The sequence below is a fragment of the Aquila chrysaetos genome, chromosome 23 (genome assembly GCF_900496995.4).
Source record: "Aquila chrysaetos chrysaetos chromosome 23, bAquChr1.4, whole genome shotgun sequence".
In the NCBI taxonomy this organism is placed as follows: domain Eukaryota; kingdom Metazoa; phylum Chordata; class Aves; order Accipitriformes; family Accipitridae; genus Aquila; species Aquila chrysaetos.
The window spans coordinates 5175366-5185079 of record NC_044026.1 but is presented as its reverse complement, the minus strand read 5'-3'; the positions used below and the strand labels follow the sequence as shown (position 1 = coordinate 5185079).

General features: G+C 41.3%; 1 protein-coding gene across 3 annotated transcripts in view; it reads right to left on the bottom strand.

The window, feature by feature from the left end:
• Positions 1-4853: 4853 nt before the first annotated feature.
• TGFBRAP1 (transforming growth factor beta receptor associated protein 1) overlaps positions 4854-9714 on the bottom strand; it is a 33856-nt gene continuing 28995 nt past the window's right edge. For 2 of the 3 annotated variants that reach the window (XM_029999296.2, XM_041119423.1), the window contains exon 12: positions 4854-9590. In XM_029999296.2, coding sequence (XP_029855156.1) covers positions 9402-9590 — 189 coding nt within the window. In that variant the 3' untranslated portion in view covers positions 4854-9401. Of the gene's footprint in view, positions 9622-9714 lie in introns of all 3 variants that reach the window. The other variant, XM_041119424.1, reaches the window with a different exon arrangement.

Genomic DNA, 9714 nt, shown 5'->3' with positions numbered 1-9714 from the left:
TGTAAAAAAAGTTCAGCAATTAAGCACTGTCAGTCCTCACCTCATTCCCCTCAGCCCAAATCTTGCTACTAGAGAGGAAAATGAAGGAAGACTTATAGCAGGTTCAACTCCATTTCCTTCAGTTCAGAAAACAAGGATGGCTTCAGGGTTCACAATTTTTGATTCAGGAGTTCTCGTCTGAACCTTTTTTTTTTTTTTACATGAAATCAGCACTTGCTATTTATTGTATGATGTAAGTCCCCATGCAGTAGGGCTGTCCCCTTGGCTTCCTCAGACTTCTGCAGATTGAGCTGGACAGAATTTGGCAGGATAAATGTCTTCAGACTCCTTTTGGTATTAAAACAGTAAGTTGACTTAATAGCCATTGATCCCCTAGTAAAACCATTGTTAGTTTTAACAAACATTTCACCATAGAGACTTCATTAAAATAGTGGGTGTATGAAAACGTTTCAATATAAAAAGAAAGAGATATTGCTGTCAAGTTACGAGACCTTGAATTCTTGGGTTAGAGCACAGCTTTGCTCTTTATTTAATGTGATATTGTTTAATACAGTTTATTTTTACTTTATTTTTATTTTCTATCGTTTTACTAAAGCTCAGTATCAAACTACGCAAAGTTTTGATACAAGCCTGGAGGGGAAAAGCGGTCAAACCTGGGCGGAGGATGCCCCGCGGGCAGGACGCAGCCTGCGCCGTCCCAAGAGCCACGCAGCTCTTCAGCCGAGGAAGAGCTTGGCTCGGAGAACAAGACGCAGCCAAGCAAGGGAAGCAAGTGAGCAAGCCGGCCAGGGACCGACGGGAGCCTGTGGGAACAGCAGAGACCAGGAGCAGTCGGGCTTATCCCAAAGGGAGCGAGAAGGGGCTGGGTGGAGGGGGCTTTGGAATTTAAGAAGCCACCGAAGTCTGTTGTGAAGCCTAACACGATGTCAAAACCCGACCTGACAAGACACAAGGCGGGGGATTTGCTTGCAAACCTTTAAAAAGTTCTCCCTACCCAACCCATGAGCTTTTTCCATTTTAAAATTGTTCTAGCTCACGATTTCCTGAAGCCTGGCTTTTGCTTTCAGAGCCATCTTGGTGCTTTTCGGGGTATTCGCTTTGAAAAAAGGCCCTGGCAGATCTTCTTTTTGGCTGCCTTCAAATCCTGTCACGGCATGGCTTCAATCAAGAACGTCTTTCCATTTTTCCTTCCACGGGGAGGAAAGTTATCAGCACAAGTGAGTAGTTGTACGAAACACTATGCAGACTTGTAAGTGACTTGATATCAGGCCGATGGGAAAACCGAAAGTGTAGGGTATCAAGGTATCAAAAATTAATAGCAGCTTAACAAGAGACTTCCTCCCTCCTCTGGGATTGGGATTTCTTTAGTTTGTAGTTTTTAATTTTGACCATCACATTTCAATGGCCATTCAGCATTACAGAATGAGCAACTGCTGTCAGAAATACTCCTGGCATGCTGACTGGAGTGTCTAGGGGGGATGTACTACGACGTGGCTGCTATCCAGGACAAGGGCTTTCGGGAAGGTTTTGAAGGAGGAACACTAAACCTTCTGCTTGACAAAACAGCGTGTCACAACAGGCCACAGAGATGCTTTGAAATAAGATATGACAAGTTAAACCCTGAAGATGGATCAAACAAGTACAGAAATGAAAACCTTCTTTCTGCTTTGCAAATATAAATCCCCAGCGCATAACATTTTTTAAAAAAAGCAGATATAAATCCATCCTGTGCTCCTCCCTCCCCATCTTCAACTGCTTGTGGTTCAAGCAGAAAAACCCACACTTCTGTCAAACTCTGGCAGCTTTCTGGCGTAACACTGCAGAGTAACCTTGTACACTACAAGGACTCAAGGGATTGAATCATCTTTGCATGCAGTCTGTGACTTTCAAACAGATATAAAGAACATGCATTTTATTTGAATATACTTCTCCAGGTCAGAGAAGCACCAAGCAGACACTCTTGAAGCTGTCATCAGTACCTTGTTATTTTCTAGAAATTCCCTCTTTATTCAGTCCTTCTGTAATATCTGGGCCACCCCCCCAAACATTTCCTCCAAGACAGATGCACCTTTTAGCCATCATCAGCTTTCTGTTGGCAACCCTGGCCTCTTCGACCCTATGCTGTCCTGCAGCTATGGTTGTTGCAATGAACTGGACCTTTGGGGCTCATTTCTGCCAAAACTCAGCTATGCTCTATTGATTATTTCTCTTGGAAGGAGTTGCCATCTGGATGACTAGCGTGGACCATTTTCTAACCACTGTCTAGCGGCAAAACCAGCTGAAATCCCACTGTGCCAAAGCCACAACTGCTTTTTTTTTTTTTTTTTTTTTTTTTGATGATTTCTGTATTGCCTTTCCCCCACTGACTGGATGGATGGTTGGCAAATGCAAACCAGAGCTCTCCAGGGTGTAGTTCCTGCTGGCTGAGCTAACGAAGTGATGATTGTTGCGGTAACATTTTTCATTCCTTTCCGTATCATGCTGCACTCCAACCTTTCAACCTTTTCAGCCCAAACACCCTCCATAAGAGCGTCCTGAGCACCCACCAACATGCCCACAGCCTTTGCTTCAGCCGAAGGAACAATCTTGACCTGACAGGGCTGTAAAAACCTTGCCAAGTGAACATAGACCTGAACTTCAAAACAACAGCCCTTCACTATAGTTCCCACTCTGTTTTTGTTGGATTCTGACCTTGCCGGCTCCCCAGCTACGCAGTGCACAACCTGCCTTCGGCGTCCAGTAGATGCCTGCAGCGATGGTAGCGCCGATGCTGCCTGGCTTGAGGGCTCACCCTGTCCTCTACTGCCTGAGCACCAACATGCTTCAAGAGATTTAAACGGAGCTCAGGCATAAGACATCCAGGATTCTTCCCAAAGCACCTGAATGAAGAAAAATAACACAACCTATGCTTCTGATGACAGCCACTCAACCGTCTAAGCAGAGGTTTCAGAGAAGTAGCTGAAAAAATCAAGGTAGAACTAGCCAAACTGCACAGATTTTGCTTCTGCAACTTTCTTTCTGACCACCCCATGAGTTTTTAATGCACAAAGCAAACTGGAGAACGAGCACATTCCCATTTGTTATTTGGTTTTGAGACATCAAATAAAACCACAGCAGTGCAATACTGTCAAAGCCACAGTTGCAACTAAACCCAAGCTAACCGAATAGCATGTGGCTACTGCTCAGCCATCTTTATGGTATTATTTCTTTATATAAACTTACTTTCGGCTAAAAAAATGCAGCAACAAAAGGAGAGGTGAAAATGTTTGCACAAACTTGAAACAAACAGCAAGTCCTGATGAGCAAACAGCATACACAAAGGACCAAGTGATTTTTAGCACAAGAGCAATAAAATTCTGAGGTGATGGATTAATTCATACCAGTAAGTTAAACTACGGTTTCAGTGAGGTCTGCCCATTTTATCGTTTGCCAGGACAACCATCACATCCACCAACAATGCATGTGAGAAAGAAAAAGAGAGGGATGTAGCAGGCAAAGGACATACCACCCCTTTATGATGCACAGGCCCATGCCAATACATAAAGCTAGCAGTGACAACTTCTCCCCCTGCCTGGTTACTGCCACATCTCTTAAATTCCTTCCAGTGATGGTTTTTCAGGGCTGAGAGACATTTCATCCAGTTTTCCCACTTCTCGCTACCCAAAGGCCACCACTTGCCTACACCTTCTAGCCAGCATCCTCAGTACGTTTGGTCACGTACAGGATCTGCCCTGTATCACGGGCAGGGAAGATGCAGGGAGAGAAGACCCAAGCACATGCAGAGTGGGGCTGGAAACAAGCTGAATTAGGTCACACCTGCATGTCCTAAACACAGACTCCTCCTTTTTCTGTACTTGTCCTTTGCATTCCTCCCTCACTGCCTCCCCTTGGAGATCACACCGGTTTCCTTGGCTTACCACCCTCCCTTTCCTGAGGTTTCCTCATCAGCGGGTCCTACAGTGCCACCGTGGTGGTCCTGGCCCCTTCTGCTGAAGCGGGAAGAAGGGGACACCTGGCCCCTTGGCCCTGAAGTTTGCTTTGAGCCAGGGCCATTACTCCTGAACAGCGAGGAGGAAGATGAGGAACACCAGCTCCCTGCTGTAGTTTCCACATTGCAAGGATGTAATAATCCCCTTTTCCTGGGGGACACGGGCTAGGCTCCGGCAGTAACTTTGCTTTTGGCCTCGTAAGTTTGAACTAGGGATTTCCAGTAATAAAAATAAATACCATCCAGCCTTGGTAGCACTTGCATCTTTGTTTTCCCTAAATTTGTTTTTACTAAAGAGTGCCCCAGTAGAGAAGCTGCAGATGAAGTTAACTTTCTACCTGGTCCCAGAGGTGTCTCTGCAAAGAGCATCTGCTTTTACTCCTCTCAACTACCAGCCTATGCTCCCAGATCAACACTGGCTCTGTTCTGAGGTCTTCCGCTTAAAATGTTTTAGTACTTCTGTTTGCATTGCTCCAGGATGTCCATGCACCCGTTACTGACCAGACCCCCACGTAACCATCGGCTTTAATCACAGAAAGGATTTCTTCAGCTACACATAGGCAGATCAAGATCTTCCAAATCTGGAACGGCAGTAGTCACGTTCACCCGAATCTGTAAAAACCCAGATTCAGTCAAAGAGGAGGTAAAAATAAAGTAAAACTTCTTCCCAAAAGAAAAATTCACTAGCTTAAGAATGCCTGTTGATCTCCATTAATACGCTGCACTTGCTTAATTCAGCCTTTTCATCTGACCACCTCTGTCAGTCACCCAGATGAATCCTCTATTTACCACTGAACAATCTTTCTCCTTCACTTGGCCATTCACATCCCAGGGTTTATATATCTAGGAATCAATGACAGAAACATAATTAAAAGATTTTTTTATTAAAAATCAACATATTTACACATCTGTACATTCCACATACTGCTGTATATGTTCACCAACATAACCATTAAGTCAGAAAGCGTTAACAGTACAGATTTCCATCTGAACAAATCTACTGCAGGGGAACTTCAGTTTTGTAATCAATCAGACATTACAGAATGTCATTAACTACTTCTTTTCCCTTTAAAAGTAGCAGCACATTTAATTATCAGTGTTCACAAGGCATAAGCCCCAAAGTGTTGTACAGCAAGAGAAAAATTAATTAGTAAATATAGGCAATAGGAGGAGAGCTCACAACGAAAACGTATGAGTTGCTGCTTATTATAAACAGCAGGATGTTAATAAAAGACTTAGAGCTATGCTGAATAGAGACTGCAGCAAACTGGGAAGAGTAATAAAATAAAGTTACTTCTTGATACAACTGTATAAACAGAGTATTTTTTAATGTCATTCAGGATAGCAGTCCTGCAAAGAACAGACGTTGTTATAAAGATTCAGAGTCAAGATAATGCTTGTGTGTTCAAACACGTAATAAAGGTCTCGGAAAAGATACGCTTACTCCATCCCTACCACCACCTTTCCACAGTTGACATTATTACGGTTTCACATGGTTGATATAATAAAGTGACATTTTATAGAACAAAGAGAGATGTGCTCAGGAGTCCACCCAGAGCTCTCAAGATTTACACCCATGTCAATTAAGTGCTAGAAGAGTGACAATCAGGTAACAAAGGCTGGAGACTGGGAGCAGGGGGAGCAAAGAGAGAAGTTCTCATTGCAATCCAGACTCCTGTGCCCACCTGAGCCACCGAAGTACAGGCTGCCTGAAGAAGTCAGTTCACAGGTACCTGTGGTACACTCTGTGTAACAAATACCAATTGCTTATTTTCTCCAGATTTTGAGATCAGTATTCTTGTAATATTATCAGTGTGATAACTTAGCCCTTTAAGTGACAGAAATTAAGATCTAACTGAATTCTTTCTCATAGATGTACAGCCATTAATCTTATTTCAAGCAGAGTGCCAGATTCTGGGCAATTTTTTTCTCATTAGTATTTTTCCTCTCTTTTTGACTTAGAGAGGGGAAAAACTGCATATGATGACATATACACATCAGGTAATTCTTATGTGAGGAAGTGTGGAGATACGAAAGAATAGAAAGGGTTTAACGAGTGCTTTTTGTATGTATCAGCAACTGTAACGGAGGATGGCTAAAAAAAGTCAGAGCTGCAATATTTCTGTAATTAGAAGCTACATGTTAAGCAAACATGCCTCTATCTGCAAAAGCATCTGTGTGAGAGACTAATCTCATTTATTATGTCCTGAATCACAGGTGCACTCTCACATGGGGAAAAAAAAAAAAAAAAAAAAAAAAATCTGTGCTACTGTTTTGGTTTTCACACATACAGAGTTGAAGGAGAATCACTGGAACAAAAAAGTGAGAGAGATGAGATACAAACACAAATAAGTTAGCAAGAGCTAAATTAAGAAGAAATAGTCTGACAGAATCTCCTCTCTCCAAGGGCAGGTCTAAGACACCACATTCCCAAACTGGAAAGAAAAGGATTGCATCAAGCTTAAACTCCCACAACCCATTTAATTTCCAAATTAGAAGGATGGTCAAAGAAATATTCCTCTTCCCTGCCTCTCCTCCTTCACGTATCCAGTAGCAATTAATAACCAGATTACCATTCATTCCCTCCTTGCTGCTGCAGAACAACTTACCACAGTAGCGATGCTGTCCGGGACTTCAGGTACATAAAACAAAAATGAGCAAACTGACAGCGCCAAAGGAAAAGGAGGAATGAACTCAGGTTCTCCAATGTGAAGTTCTCTTACCCAAGGGGTGTTGTACTTGTCCTACCTAAGGAAATCTGAATGCACACTTTTCATAAACTTCCTGGTGATAAAGTACAGAATTTCACGCACCACTTGGACGCAGGTTGTCATCTCCTCTGGTCGAGTGTTATCCAATTGCTCAAACGCTGCATGCACACTGGAAGAGCATCCTCCACCTGCCACCTCCCTGCTGAGCTCTTGCTCTACCTCAGCCTCCCATTAGTTTTTGTGCTTTTTCTTTTTGTTACCATGGGACTTCCATATTAATTCATCCAAATGAGTTCTAGTATAAAAATTTAACAAAGAAACAGGTAACAATGTATGAATCAAATATTTTTCCAGTCCACGTTTCTGGGGGGCTAAAAGAATTAGATCCCCCAACTTAAACATTAATCACCCTTTTGGTCACCTATGCTTCCAGATATGCTACCTTGCATTACTCTGATTTCTGTATTTGTTCTGTATGTACAATTATTGTTACTGCTGCATTTTAGCCAAAGTACAAATCTGAAAAAATATTAAATATTAATAAACAAATGTTGAATCTTTTACAGACATACCTTTTCATGCAATAACAATTAAGAACTTTCTTGTGGTCTGGAATGATATGATCTCCATTCCATTGCAACATTAGTTGACAAGACTAAGTTCATCACTACCTGGTGGCTAGAATTAGTCTTAATCATGGAGACTGGTCTTTGTTTTAGTACCTCCTTAACAAAGAGCATACTGAGGATGCTTGCAGCAAAAGAAAGTATTTCTTATGAATCGCATGCTACTGTACACAAAAGGCTTATCACATCTTTGTAAAAATCACTTTGTCTCTATCAGCAAGAATTTTGAGGACAGGGGACCACAAATTTGTCTATGTCATCATTGCCAGTTGTACACACAATGTTTGAAAACCATGAATACAAGATACAGAAGAATCTACTCATACCAGTGCCACAGGAGAATCACTCATGCCAGAATTAAGTCAGAAATGCCCACATTTGTCTCTTTTGAAGGTGCCTTTCACTAAACACGGCTTACACGTCTCAGTAGAAAGTGCTACAAAATTCCTTACTTGGATTTTATTTATTTTCTAAAATGCAACACAACAGCTACACTTTTCTAATTTCTATCTCAGGGAAGAGAAAGATCCAAAGGTCTTTTGCTTCGAAGACAAAGAAATGGGTATTTTTTTCCCCTGGATGTAGTCTGGTTGACCTTTCCTGGAGGCAGCACTATGCTTACAAGGCTGTTTCAGAAGCCAACCTTTCTGTATCAGGAGACCTCTGCTGAGACTGCATCTAGAAGATACCATGCAGACACCTCATTTTGCTGAAAGTCTTCACTCTGATTTGGAATGCTGAAACAGAGCAGCCATACTAACTCAGTGGCATGCTGGCCAGTAAGCTTGGCATTTATTAGAGCTTTATAGAATTAAAAGAAATACTCTGACTTTGAAATACTTAATTTTTATTTAAAGTCATCATTTTTGAACCTCTCTTGTGGGAAGCTGCTTCTTTTAAACTGATTACTTTAAAATGGTTAAAGAGCAATGTGAATACTTATCAGGGCAGTTAAGTTAAGGGTTTTTGTTGTTATTCGAAACACTTTAGTTTACAGAATGTTTTCTAGAATGTAACAATCCAGTACCACTGTAGTGCACCTTTGTAGATTTCTTCCCAATTATACCTTCTTTCCGTGATCTTGATTGCACAAAGTTATCCACAAGTACTAAAATCTATTCTTGTGGAGTTCCAATCTGCCTAAGGTATGTTATAGCAAACATTTAGCACATAACCTGTACACTTATGTATCAGCTACACCTTTATCCTCCGAAGAAAGTCTAGAATGATATAATATCAATTTATTCAACTGTATGTACAGTATATTTGCATATTAATAAATAAATCAATATTAAAGTTAAGGTCTCTTCCCCCATATAAAAGTGACTACAGTCTGACCAGATATATCTGACTTAATTTTTTTTTTTCTTCCAAGTACAGCTGTGTGACTGAGGCTATCAGTTTCCACTCAGTTTATTACAGTAACTGTAGGAGTAGAAACCTAACGGACCAGTGTTTATATTTAAATTCTATATAGCGGCGGGGGAGGGCCGAAAGGACTAAAAAGTGCATCAAAAGCCAACAATTTGTAGAGCGAAAATCAAGTTCATAATGTGATCCTGGGGAAGAGAATCCAGCCCAAAAAGAGGACATGCTGCAGCAAACATTATAACCACGCACATTTTTGTCTTGATAGTAAGCTGCATGATGCCAGTCTTGTCACGTAACGTTCCAAGAATTCCAACTGCAATAGATGCCATCTCCACCTCTACAAATTTATCAACACCACATTCAGTGCAAAGCGACATTTCTTAAAATAACTGTTTGCCTTGTCTCCATAACATTCATCCTTACTGTGAAGAAAAGGCTCATTTTCTTTAACCGTTTATTACTATATACAGAAGAGCCTATATTTGCACCTCTCCATTTCTGGTAGTGAATTTTCTTTTCTATCTACATTCATTAGAAATCAAAAAGATAAGTGGCAATATTTCATATTTACTGGAAGTCTTCCCATTAACCCAAAGACTAGCTGTTCATCTTGATTTATACCTAAAGTAGCTGCACTTTGTTCTTTTTTCCAGCCCACTTTCAATGGGGTATAAGTCATGGGAACCTGTGGGACCGGAACATATTTCAAGTCTGATTGCTGGAGCTGGAAGAGTGATGAGTCATGTTTGAATTCAGATGTTTCTTTGCAGCACAGTGCGTGTGGACCATACCCCCATTTGGGTATCTTACAAATACAGGCTCGCAGAAAGGATTTTGGCACACCTGACAGACCTTTTTGTCCGAAAGAAGAATTGGGGTTCCTTTTTGTTTAACCTAAAGAGAGGGAAAAAATCCAAACATGAACCTCGCAAGAAAGGAAGGGAAATTATGAGGCAAATAATTTCAACTGTACCAAATGGACAAACCTGGCCAATGAGAGAGGTAGTAGGAAAAGATA